The sequence below is a fragment of the Equus quagga genome, chromosome 7, assembly GCF_021613505.1.
Source record: "Equus quagga isolate Etosha38 chromosome 7, UCLA_HA_Equagga_1.0, whole genome shotgun sequence".
NCBI lineage: Eukaryota > Metazoa > Chordata > Mammalia > Perissodactyla > Equidae > Equus > Equus quagga.
The window spans coordinates 23,606,467-23,618,861 of NC_060273.1; the positions used below are offsets into that span (position 1 = coordinate 23,606,467).

The 12,395-nt window shown below is 44.8% G+C and overlaps 2 protein-coding genes across 4 annotated transcripts in view; both read left to right on the forward strand.

Moving 5' to 3' along the window:
- The first annotated feature begins 5,822 nt into the window (after positions 1-5,822).
- MRPS17 (mitochondrial ribosomal protein S17) lies at positions 5,823-8,882 on the forward strand. 3 transcript variants are annotated; one of them, XM_046666919.1, is made up of 3 exons: positions 5,823-5,900; positions 6,530-6,672; positions 8,452-8,882. In XM_046666919.1, exons 2-3 carry the CDS (start codon positions 6,550-6,552, stop codon positions 8,695-8,697), a joined length of 369 nt encoding a protein of 122 aa, XP_046522875.1. In that variant the 5' UTR covers positions 5,823-5,900; positions 6,530-6,549; the 3' UTR covers positions 8,698-8,882. The 3 variants fall into 3 exon arrangements, with proteins under 3 accessions (XP_046522875.1, XP_046522874.1, XP_046522873.1); XM_046666918.1 differs by lacking the exon at positions 5,823-5,900 and adding an exon at positions 5,936-6,064; XM_046666917.1 differs by lacking the exon at positions 5,823-5,900 and adding an exon at positions 5,958-6,099.
- Positions 8,883-12,029: 3,147 nt separating this feature from the next.
- NIPSNAP2 (nipsnap homolog 2) overlaps positions 12,030-12,395 on the forward strand; it is a 30,492-nt gene continuing 30,126 nt past the window's right edge. The window contains exon 1 of the mRNA XM_046666469.1: positions 12,030-12,044. Within this exon, the coding sequence (XP_046522425.1) occupies positions 12,030-12,044 (15 nt within the window). The remainder of the gene's footprint in view (positions 12,045-12,395) is intronic.

Genomic DNA, 12,395 nt, shown 5'->3' on the forward strand with positions numbered 1-12,395 from the left:
TCACTTTGGATAACCAAAAGGCAAAATCATTTACAACCACTTTTGTCCTCTGCTCACTGGTTCTTCCGTCTTCTACATTCTTTCCCTGGGTTTCAGAGTCATGACTGGGCCACGTCAGGGTGGGAGTAGGGGACCACACAGTCCTTGAAAAACTTACTGTCAGTCTTACTGTTCTTTTACCAAAGAACTTTTTTTAATTTTTTTTCCTTATTCTCCCCAAAGCCCCCCAGTACACAGCTGTATATTCTTCGTTGTGGGTCCTTCTAGTTGTGGCATGTGGGACGCCGCCTCAGTGTGGTCTGATGAGCAGTGCCATGTCCGCGCCCAGGATCTGAACCAACGAAACACTGGGCCGCCTGCAGCGGAGCACGCGAACCTAACCACTCGGCCACGGGGCAAGCCCCCCAAAGAGCTTTTGGTTCGCAAAATCTAGGGGACTAGACCTGAATCCAGAGGAGAAAAACAAAAACATCAAAGTTCAAAACTGATCATGAAGAGTCATCTCGCAGCATGATAATGCAAAGAATCACCAGGGATAATCCACACTGTGAGAATTCTAGAATGTGTCGATTCATCCAGAGTTCCAAGAAAACCATGAGATTCTGGGATCAAGTTGCCTAGATTCACAGAAAAACCCTCTTTCATGAAAAGGACCATGATTAGAATGAATCCAAATGACATTATAGTCTGAACACAAACTTCGTTATATAAGAGGTGGTCTTTAAGGGCCAAGGACCCTATAAGTATGACATGAAGGAAAAGACCACAACGTAATTCACACTTAACTCACCATAAGAATTGCCTTGAAATGACTGTGGTAGACAGTCTCCAAAGATGACCCCGTGAAGAACACCTCCTGATATTTATGCTCCTGTGTGAACCTGGGTCGATTCCTGACTTACTTCATCCAAAAGAAAAGCAAAAGAAGTGATTTTCTGGGACTTCTGAGCCTAGGCATTAAGAAGGTCTGGAAGCTTATCATTTATGATTTTGGGAGTTCTGAAGAGATTATACAAACTCTTGGAGGCTGTACAAGCCTTTATATACCCATTGAAGGGCTATCTGACATTCTAACCTGTGTAGTAAAGGATAAATCTTACCCAAAGAAACATTTGGCCCTTTGCCCTGGCCCCTGGGAGGTAACCTCATAAGCCCTTGGAATGTGCTGCCTGATAGGAGTGAGTCATCTCTGAGTCTTTCTAAGGATTTATTGAACCTGAGGATGATCTTGGGGACCTCCTGAACTCACACAAGCTTTCTCCAGTTCAAGTCTCATAAATGATTTCTACCACATCTATCATCTATGCTTTCTGAGGTAGTCATGCTACTAATGCACACTATCTCAGGGCATTATCAAGGGCTGGGAAGAGGCAAGAAAGTGAGCAGGGGTAGAGCCATGCTTACTAATGTGGCCACTGGCTTCCATTGTTTTAGTCAAGGGGCTGGCCCAGTGGCTCAGTAGTTAAGTGTGCACATTCCGCTTCTCAGCGGCCCAGGGTTCACTGGTTCAGATCCCAGGTGCAGACATGGCACCGCTTGACAAAAGCCATGCTGTGGTAGGCATCCCACATATAAAATAGAGGAAGATGGGCATGGATGTTAGCTCAGGGCCAGTCTTCCTCAGCAAAAAGAGGAGGATTGGCAGTAGTTAGCTCAGGGCTAATCTTCCTCAAAAAAAAAAAAAAAGAAATGGAGCCATTGTTTTAGTCAAGAAATGAGCCATTCTCTTTTCTTACTTCTCTCCTTTTGGAACTTTTAACAGACGAACACAAGAACTTCTCAATCTACTCTTCACGTTTTCCTCTCTGCTGCATTCTGAATAATTTCAGCTGGTTTACTTTCAGCTTTCTATGTCTCTGTTCAGTTCTATTTAATCTGCCTTAGACCCACCTATAGAGTTTTTCATTTCAGTGATTACTTGCTCCTGGCATGCTTAACTTGTTCCTCTATCTATTGTATTTCCTATACAATGGTGGCTACATCTAGAAAATTGATTAGATTCAGATTACTTTTTATGTATTAATATTTTATATATTGCGCTGTGTACAGTAGTCCCTCCTTATCTGTCGTTCTGCTTTTCATGTTTTCAGCTATGCATGTTCAACCGCAGTCCAAAATATTAAATGAAAAATTCCCGAAATAAACATTTCATAAGTTTCAAATTGCATACTGCTCTCAGTGGCATGATAAAATCTCATGCCAACCCTCTCTGTCCCACCTGGGACATGAATCATCCCTTTGTCCAGAGTATCCACACTATGCTACCTCTCCATTAGTCACTTAGTTGCCATCTCTGTTTTCAGATTGGCTATAGAGGTATTGCAGTGTTTGTCTTCAAGTAACTTTATTTTACTTAATAATGACTCCAAGGCACCAGAGTAGCAATGCTGGCGATTGAGGTATGCCAAAGAGAAGCTGTGAAGTGCTTTCTTTAAGTGAAAAAGTGAAAGTTCTCAACTTAATAAGGAAAGAAAAAAATTGTTTCCTAAGGTTGCTAAGGTCTACAGTAACTTTTATTACAGTATATTGTTGTAATTGTTCTGTTTAATTATTAGCTATGGTTGGTAATCTCTTACTGTGCCTAATTTATAAATTAAACTTTATCATAGGTATGTATGTATAGGAAAAAACACAGTATATACAGAGTTTAGTGCTATCTGTGGCTTGAGGCATCCACTGGGGGTCTTGGAATATATAGCCCATGGATAAGGAGGGACTACCGTACTTCCTTTTCTTCTACATCAAAAGTTGTATAATGTCTAGTTGACTCACTTTGACTGATGCTAAGACTAACTGGGTTCAGGTGGTATTAGTCTACTTTCTTTGTTAAAAAGTTCTCTAACAATCTTTCACCCAATGGTTTCATTAACCATTGTTAACATTATTCATTATTTCATTAGTGGGTGCAAAATAGTGATTTTCCAATTCTGTCATTTCTTATACATCAATTATTTGATCATTCTGAGATGTACTTTGTATCGTATAGCAGGATATATTGATTCTTTCCTTTTGTTTATCAAACTATTGACTCGGTGCCCTAGGAATCTTCAAAAGAAACCAATAAAGCTTTACTTTGAAGTATCATTTTATGAACTTATAGATGTTTATACATTTTATGTTTTTCAGTCCATTGCAGTTATTATTCTTTTCAGCCTTACATGATCTCATCCTAGTTCAGCAGGAGCTCCTTCAGTTTGGCTTTGGACCTGACTCCACTCATCTTTGAAAGCGCCCTTGATTTCTGACACAAGTAGACGTCTGAGTTTAACTCATACATTTCCCACTCCAGACCTGAAGTCAGCCATTTCTCAATGATCCTCGGGTCATTTTAGAGAGAAGTGATATATAGATACCACAATCTGGGTGCTTGGTATACTGATTGCTGCCAGGTTGTCATTACTTCTAGGCTTTCTAGGAAGGACTTTTTTTTGAGAAAAATAAATCATGAGTTCATACTGTATTTCCAATTCAAATGTAAGATTACAAGGCTTTTATACTTTGCTTTTTTGATTTTATTGTTATGGACTGAATTGTTTCCCCCCCAAATTCATATATATGTTGAAGCCCTAACCTTCAATGTAATGGTATTTGAAGATAGGACCTTTGGGAGGTAATTAGGGTTAAATGAGGTCATAAGGGTGGGGCTCTAATCCCGTGAGATTGGTGGCTTTATAAAAGGAGACAGCAGCATGTGCTCTCTCTCTCTCTCCCCCTGTGCACACATATACAAAAGAAAGGCCATGTGAGGACACAGCAAGAAGGTGCCCATCTGCAAGCCAGGAAGAGAGTTCTCACCAGAAACAGACCCTGACAGCACCTTGTTCTCAGATTTCCAGCCTCCAGAACTGTGAGAAAATAAATTTCTGTTGTTTAAGCCACACACACACACACTTACCTCCTCTCAGTCCCCTTGCCTCACATAGCCAGTCAATTTCCCAGTCACTCTCCAGCCCACCTTCTCTCTTTCATTCCCAGTGCTCCGATTTAGGTCTTCACCATCCCTAGCAAAGCCCCCAATCTCTCTGACCTCTATTCTGTCTTCCACACTCCTACCAGAATTGTAACTGAGCGAAAAGGGGCTGGTTCTGCTCGCTGCAATCTGGTGCCCATCAATTGCAAACAAGCTGGTGGCTGAGAAAGGAAAATTTATACGATTAGCTAGCATAATCGGAAGATGGTAGACTAGCATCCTGAAGAACCATCTTAAAATCATACAGAATCTGGAGGCAGTTATATAGGGGAAATGGGCAGGGAAGGGGCGGGGGAGGTTAGGGATGTAGACTATCTGATGTGACAAACTTCAAGGCACCACAGTATCTCTTTCTTCTGTCATTCATGATGGGTACCAATGCAGAATTTTTCTTTCTGGAGGTTGTCATGTTCCTGGGGAACTCAGAGAACAAAGTTGTCTTATGATAGCTGGCAGATATACGTAAGCAAGAGTCATAGAACTAGCGGATCATGTATTTTTGTAAAAGCGAGAGGTGCTTAATCATCTAGGCTACGTGCAGACTAGACTGTATTCACAGAGACTAGTGAGTCAGGGTCATAGTTACCATATTGCTTCCTTTCCCTAGGATGGCTTCCCTCTTGTTAACCTAAGATCTAGCTGTTACAGAATGATCTTGAAAGCTAGCAAAACTACTCATATGTTTCAAGGGCTCCCCATCACTTAGAAGAAAAAGGTTCTTAACAAAAAATACGTCCTAGGTAGAGGCCTGTCCCTGTCCAGCTTCCATCCCTGCCACTCTTGCCCTCACCCTACATTCTGGCAGTACCAGACTGCTTCTCATCATACTATGTTCTGTCACACCCCTGCACATGCTCTCCTTTCTGCTTCAAATGCCCTCCCCACATCCCACGTCCCTCTCTTCTCAAGATATGGCCCGTAGCCAGGGGCTAGGTACTGATCGTCTCCTCTTGCTGCAAAGTTAAGCACTCCTTTCTCAAGGCTCCCTTTATCCGTGCTAGTTTTATAATTGTTTCTTTGGTCACCTGTCCCTAGTAGACTGTGGGCTTTTGGAGAGCATGGGGCCCCTTTGATTCATCTTTTTGCTCCCAGTGCCTAGCACAGAGTCTGAGAATAAGTGTTCCATAAACGTTTGCTGAGAAAGCAATGAGTGCTGGACACACTAGCATATGGATGCATTCTTATTGTTCCCAGCCTCCCCTCACCAGCTGCTAAGACAGACGTTTCAATGTCAAAGACAATTGACCACATGAATATTTTGGCCCTCAAATTGTCTGTGCCAGTAGCCTATTGTTTTCTGTTCCTCTTATCAATTTCCAAACAAGAGCCCAATCTTCCCTCTATGTGAGAAGGCATCATCAAACAGCCTGCTCTGGCCCATCTAAGTCCTTCATAATTGGCACACATACATATGTACCCACACCGGACTTCTCTCCATCTCACAGATACCGAGAAATAACACCTAAAATCCTACTGGACATAAAAATCTCATAAGTTTATCTTAAAAGCAGTTGTGGGAGTAGAAATGCTTAAATATTTCAGTCTCAGTATTTAGCAGCACACAAGGTTTCAACGTTTGATGAATTAATAAAGTTCCTTTGATTTGGATCGCCTTGTCCAACGCCTGGGAGCTCAACGGAAAGAGAGGAAACCAAATGGAATAGCGAAAGGAAAAGCCGAAACCCACCCCCCCCCCCCCCCGCCCCTGCCTCCGGGCGCGGAGAAAGCAGAAGTCAGCATCCCCGGTCACCAACGCTCCTGGGCCCCTTTCAAGGGGAAGTGGGCGGAGCCCTGGCTTTAACCCCGCCCGCGGCTGAGCGGACCCGCGGCCAATGAGAGGGGCGGTCCGGGACGGAGCGACCTGCGTGCGCCGTGACGCCATCGCGCTCCGGCCGGCGCTCCGGTCGCTGCGTGCCTGGAGAGCCCGGGGGTGAGCGCAGGCTGCGCGCTGCAGCTGCGGTGAGGGTGGCGTTGGGGGTCGGGGCGTCCGGGTGCGAGAGCTCTGGAGACGGGTCGGCGTCGCCTGGCCTCAGGGTTGGCCAGGGCCGAGGGATCGTTCATCCCAGCCGTCCCTAGGCCGACGGGATGGACTCGGTATTAACTGATCTGGAAGACAGTCCCAAGTCAAGGTCTCCTTCAGTGGGGAGGACCCCTGGCCGCTCCGCCTAGGCCGTGCGCGCCGCGAGTAGCTGGGCTGTGCGCCTTGGGGACGGGCAGCCTGGCGGGATGGAAAGAAAGAAAGGACATCAGTAAAGGCCAGCGTTTATTCGCGCTATTGAGCGCCTTAAGCGTTAAATCCTCAAAGCACTCCTGTGAGCAGGCCCTGATGTTATTGCCATTTTGCAGAGGGTGAAACTGAGGCTTCGAGAGATTAAAATTACAGCTTTGTAACCAGTACAAAGAGGGGAGTTAAGGAAGTAGTGAAACGTGTAAGCGTCTCTAAAGCTGTGATTCCAGAAGGTCAACAAAAGCTGTTTCTGAGCTTGGGCTGTTCTAGTGACAAAATGCATTTGGTAAGTCATAACCGCCAGACTATTAACTTTGAAATTTGTTTTTCAGGTGACCAAAGCCACATCATAATGTCAATAGCCCGTTCATCTGTCCATGCCAAATGGATCGTGGGGAAGGTGATTGGGACAGCAATGCAAAAAACTGCTAAAGTGAGAGTGACCAGGCTTGTTCTGGATCCCTATTTATTAAAGGTGAGAAACATCCCTCTTGTCAGATGGATTGATAGATCTCCAGCATGTTCTGGGTTGTGAACAGAAAAATACTTGCCTGTCAAAAATGCCTTGAGCATCTGCTTCTTTTTTTTCTTTTCTTTTTTGAGGAAGATTAGCCCTGAGCTAACTACTGCCAATCCTCCTCTTTTTGCTGAGGAAGACTGGCCCTGAGCTAACATCCGTGCCCATCTTCCTCTACTTGATACGTGGGACGCCTACCACAGCATGGCTTTTGCCAAGTGGCACCCGGGATCTGAATCGGGGAACCCAGGCTGCTGAGAAGCGGAACGTACGAACTTAACCGCTGCGCCACTGGGCTGGCCCCAAGCATCTGCTTCAAACCGGGCACTGTGCTGGTTCATGAGTATAGCAAAGTGAATTAACCATGGTTCTTACTCACATTCTAGCGACACACAGAGTTCATTTCAATTCAGTCTAAGTGCTAGTTGTTCTATGTGTAAAGTACTGTGGGAGCAGAGAGCAAGATGTCTTGTTCTTCCTTCCCCTGTTGCTGAAGGAGAGCATCCTCGATTAAAAGACATCTGAGCTGAATCTCAACAAGGATGTTATCCAGAGGATCACATCGGGGGAAGTCATTCCCACCGTGATGAGTAGTTTGTGGAAGTTCCTTTAGCCATGAAAGGGCATGGCATTCTAAGTGAACAGCAAGCGGTTTGGCAAAGTAGAGCCCAGAGCTTAGCATTAAGTAGGCACTGTTGTTGAATGAATGCAAGAGCAATTGGAGCTGGACTGTGAAGGGTCTTTTATCTTGTATTTTGGATTTCATCCTATACGCAAAGGAAAGACAGACTTGGAGACTTAGGGATGGGGTGAGGACTGGAAGTAAGGAAGTGGGTAAGGTGGCTATTGCAGAAGTCTGGGATGGAAATGTTAAGGACCTGAACAGTCCTTGGAGCAGTGGGGATGGGGTGGGAAAAGCAGGTTTCAGAAAGGACAGAGTTCTTGATTTGCTTGATGTGCAAGTGAGGGAGGGGGAAATGCCAAGGATGTTTCTGCATTTAAGCTTGGGCACACAGGTAGGTAGAAATGCTGTTTGTTATCTAGGATCAAAAACATAGGAGCAAGCTGAAGAATGTCGGCATGATCATCGGCCTTAGGATCAGAAGACCTTAGTTTGATTACTGACTCTCTTGTTTACTAGCTGTACACTTTACCTCCCTGAGCTTGTTTTTCTCATCTGTCAAATGGGGATACCTGCTGTAGCAGGGTTGTCATGAGGAATAGGTGATTCTAATTATTATCTGTTGCTTGTTTGCAGTACTTTGAGCCAGGCGTGGAGCTAAGTGCTTTACGTACGTTATAACGTTTAATTCTTTTGATAACTTGAGAGGTGCGGATATTGGAGCCTCATTTTATGGTGGAAAAAAGACTGATCTTGGAGTGATTGAGTAACTTGTTCCAAATCACACAGATAGTGGTGAGAGTAGCATGTTTATAAGCAGGCAAAAGCTCCACTGAGAAGGAGGACTTTAAATAGCGTAGAGAAGGATGCTAGTTCATAGAGCAAGGGTGCTGAAGGGAATAGGCTGGAGAGCTGGGGACAGGATCAGCTCTGGAACAGTCATTGCTGTTTTCCGGAAATTAAGCAGCTAACTTTTGTATTGGAAGACTCTTTAAGTATATTACCTTTTCCCCCCGAGTCCCAGCTTGTTTTCTGTGCATTACTTTTTCATATTCTGTACTGCGTTGCCAGATCACGTATGTGAACTACTGATTTCTTCCTCTTCCTCTCAACAGTATTTTAATAAGCGAAAAACCTATTTTGCTCACGATGCTCTTCAGCAGTGCACAGTTGGGGACATCGTGCTTCTCAAAGCTTTACCTGTCCCACGAACGAAGCATGTGAAACATGAACTGGCTGAGATCATTTTCAAAGTTGGACAAGTCATAGATCCAGTGACTGGAAAACCCTGTGCAGGAACCGCCTACCTGGAGAGTCCAGTCAGTTTGGAAACCACCCACCTCACCAAAAATCTGGAATAACTCGTTATCTCTTCAACACAGTGAAGGAGGGTCGGAAGAAGGAGCCAAAGGGAAAGATTTATAGCTTTGCTTTGTGGAAAAAGAAATTTTTCTAAGTTTTATCACGGACTGTCTAGTTTCTCTTCTGGTATTTATGAAATAGCTAAAAGTAAATGAATAAAGGGGCTGTTATAATTTTTCATGAAGGTTTATGGTCATGTTTCAAATTTCGTTTTCAGTGAACATACTTTCCTGTTACACCAAGCGTGCCTAGCAGTCCACTGCATTATTTTGTAAGCTGACTGTTTTAGAAGGTGTATTTTTTTTTCATTCAAAGGAATCTTGAGTTTATCTTAGAACCTCTATTTTGGGAGAAAATCTTTGATATCATAAACAGATAAGAACACATTAAGTGAATATTTATTTTTGCTGGTATATATTCAAAATTAATTTAAATTTTCTTCTTTCATCTAGCCAGTTCCAAATGGAAATAATCAACATGCTTAGGGTCAGACTTTATCAGATTATAGTCTGTATTAATAAGCATGTTGACACATAGAAAATAACACTTAAAAATTCTCTGTCACTTTTATCCTTTATCCTAGGCTAGATTAAATAGGAATGAGTTCTTAAAATATGATACATTGCTGAAATTGTAGAACTTCTCACACATGCATTTGAGTTGGGGAGTTTCAGACTTTTGTTGCTGTTCATTAATAAACTGTGATAACTTAGATTTTGACCTGATAAAATATTGAGCACTATATTTCAGTCTTCTGCTCCTAGAAAGAGACTTGGAACATATTCCAAACTCAGCTAATATGTGTATTGTACAAACACAGGGTTTCAACAAGGACTACAGACACTGCCCAACCTCTCAGGGATTACATCTATTGGGGAGGTATGTACAGGTGGCTTCATGGCAAACAGAAGCACATGGATGGGAGAGAAATTAGGGTAACTTCCCAGAAGAGATGAGCTGATGCTAGAACTGAATATTAAAGGAAGAGTCTCCAGGCTAGTAGATGAGGGGTGTAGAAAGGGCATTTTAAGCAGAAGGTAAAGTCCTCAAAGTATGAGAGAAAGGAGCATAACGAAGGGACATTTTCAACAAGGGTGGAGGGGCCGGCCTGGTGCCTCAGTGGTTGGGTTTGTGCGTTCCGCTTCCCCGGGAACCTGGGGTTCGCCAGTTCAGATCCCAGGTGCGGACATGGCACCACTTCGCAAAAGCCATGCTGTGGTAGGCGTCCCATGTATAAAGTAGAGGAAGATGGGCACGGATGTTAGTTCAGGGCCAGTCTTCCTCAGCAAAAAGAAGGATTGGCAGTAGTTAGCTCAGAGCTAATCTTCTCAAAAAAAATAAAAAATAAACAAGGGTGGAACTCAGAGAAATAGGAATTATTGTGTAAGTGGTGGTGGAATATGTAATGTTTTTAAAGGGAGTGATATAATTAGCTTCACATTTCAATAAAAGTTAACAGCCTCAGTGTAGAGAGTGGACTAGAAGATGAAAGATTTCACGTAGGGAGACAGTGACCTGTTCAAAAATTGGTCCTAAGACCCAAACTGAGTTGGGAAGGGAAGATGAAGAGTTTGGATAGATGATGTTCTAAAGTAGAAGCCTCAGGAGTTGGTACCAGGGAAGGTCAGCAAAAAGGAAGCATCTGAGAGTGTCTAGGTCTCTGGCAGGTGGGGCTATGTGCACGAGTTATCCTGGAAGGGACAGGACACCTGTCTCAGCCATCTCTAAAAGCTGAAGTATTTTCAATGTTTACATATACTCTAGTGTATCATTTTATCTTAAGATATTTTTCCTGAAAATCTTGGTGTAAAAATTATACCCCAGAAAGATGCCCTATATTTATTCCATGGCATTGAGTAACCGAAGCCACACATCTGTGAAATAAGACTACCTGTCCCCAGTAAAAAGCATTTGGTTAATGGAACTCCAGCAAATGATAGTGGAGAAAAAAATGCAGAATGAGTGGCCTAACACTAAGTAACACTAAAGCAAGGTCAGCAAAGAAATGTCTACCAAGTTAACGTTTCAGCAAAAATAGATTTGAAAGAGTTTGTCTCCTGAAATAGAGCAGAGAATTATGAGGAATGTGTGAGAAAGTCACAAAGGCACATTGACACCACTGGTTTGAAGAGGCCCTGCTTCCCACTGCAGGATTCCAACATATCCTTGCCACCCTGGGGAGAGCTCACTTCAGTCTTCCTTTTCGGTCTGTCCAGCTTCTACAGCCTCACTAAGCATAAGCCAGTTGAGAGCAGGAACTCCTTCAGCCACGCAGCCTCTGGCCTCCTGTCCCTCTGTCCCTTGGCCTTTCCATTGGCCTACAAGATAGAAATGCAGGGGCCAGCCCTGTGGCCAAGTGGTTAAGTTCGTGCTCTCTGCTTCGGCGGCCCAGGGTTTCCCCAGTTCGAATCTTGGACACAGACATGGCACTGCTGATCAGGCCACATTGAGGTGGCATCCCACATGCCACAACTAGAGGGACCCACAACTAAAATATACAACTATGTACTGGGGAGATTTGGGGGGGAAAAGCAGGGAAAAAAAAAGATTGGCAACAGTTGTTAGCTCCGGTGCCAATCTTAAAAAACATAAAGAAGAAAAATGCATCTCTCTGGTCTGGGGCAAATCCTTGTTGCCACTTCAGCATCCAAAGCCCCGTTTCTGTCCTCGGTGGTTCCTCGCCATATTAACGGGTTCAAATAATGCTCCAATCAAAAAACTGCCTCGAGCCTCCCCGCTTCCTTCACCTACAAGATGACCAGCTTCGGAGAACCCCTCAGCGCACAAGCCCAGTTCCTGCCCCTACCCCTCCTACGCAGACACCTGCCTGGGTAGCAGAGACCTCCCAGTCCTGAGGGCATCTTCCTCTTAGCCTTTGCAGACCCGCACTGGCCTTGAAATGTTCCCCTTAGTGGCTGGGGCCTCTGCTGCTCCGTGTCCAGCCCCCTTTCTGCCACCTTGTCTTGGTTGCAGTTTTCACGGTTACAGTTGTGGCTCTTTTATCTTACCGCAGGATACTTTTTCCCCAAACCGTGCCATCCTGACTCACGGCTTTCAGTTGTTTCCTCAGTCAGCGGAAGCAGTCGTCCCTCCTCACACTGGTCAGTTCGTCTTCCCTTGGGACTGCGCTGTCCTGCCAGCTCCTTGGAGGCCTATCCTCCATTTCACAGCCACTGCGGGGTGCATGCTCTCCCATCCGTGCTCCCTTCCCGTCTTGTGAACCCCTTCATTTGGACACTTGACACACCCGATCCAATCATCATTTCACATCCTGCCCTGCTAGACCGGGATGATTTAGGGGCAGGGATCGGGCAGCGCCAACCCTGCCGAAATGAACTGGAACAAAGTAGCCCCAAAACTACGAGAGAACTTGAGTATGTTTCCACCCAGAATGCTTTTATTAAAGCCTTATTTATTTGTTTTTGAAGAGGCAATATATTTACAAGGTATTGAGGGAGAAGCCCGCCTCCCAGCTTTGCCCTCAGGCCCTGGATGCCCCTAGCAAGTGTCCCTCCAGCCTGTGGAGCTTTCCGCGTACATTCAGGCCACGCCCATGTTCCTTTCGCGCGCCCTGTTGTGGCCGCAGCGCGCGTTTCGCTGTGGATTACTGTCTCCCAGTTGGCTCCTCTCCGGCTTCCCGCTCCTTTTTTGGGGCTACCGGGCTGCCCGCCGCCGCGCGCCCTGCTCCCCCTGGCGG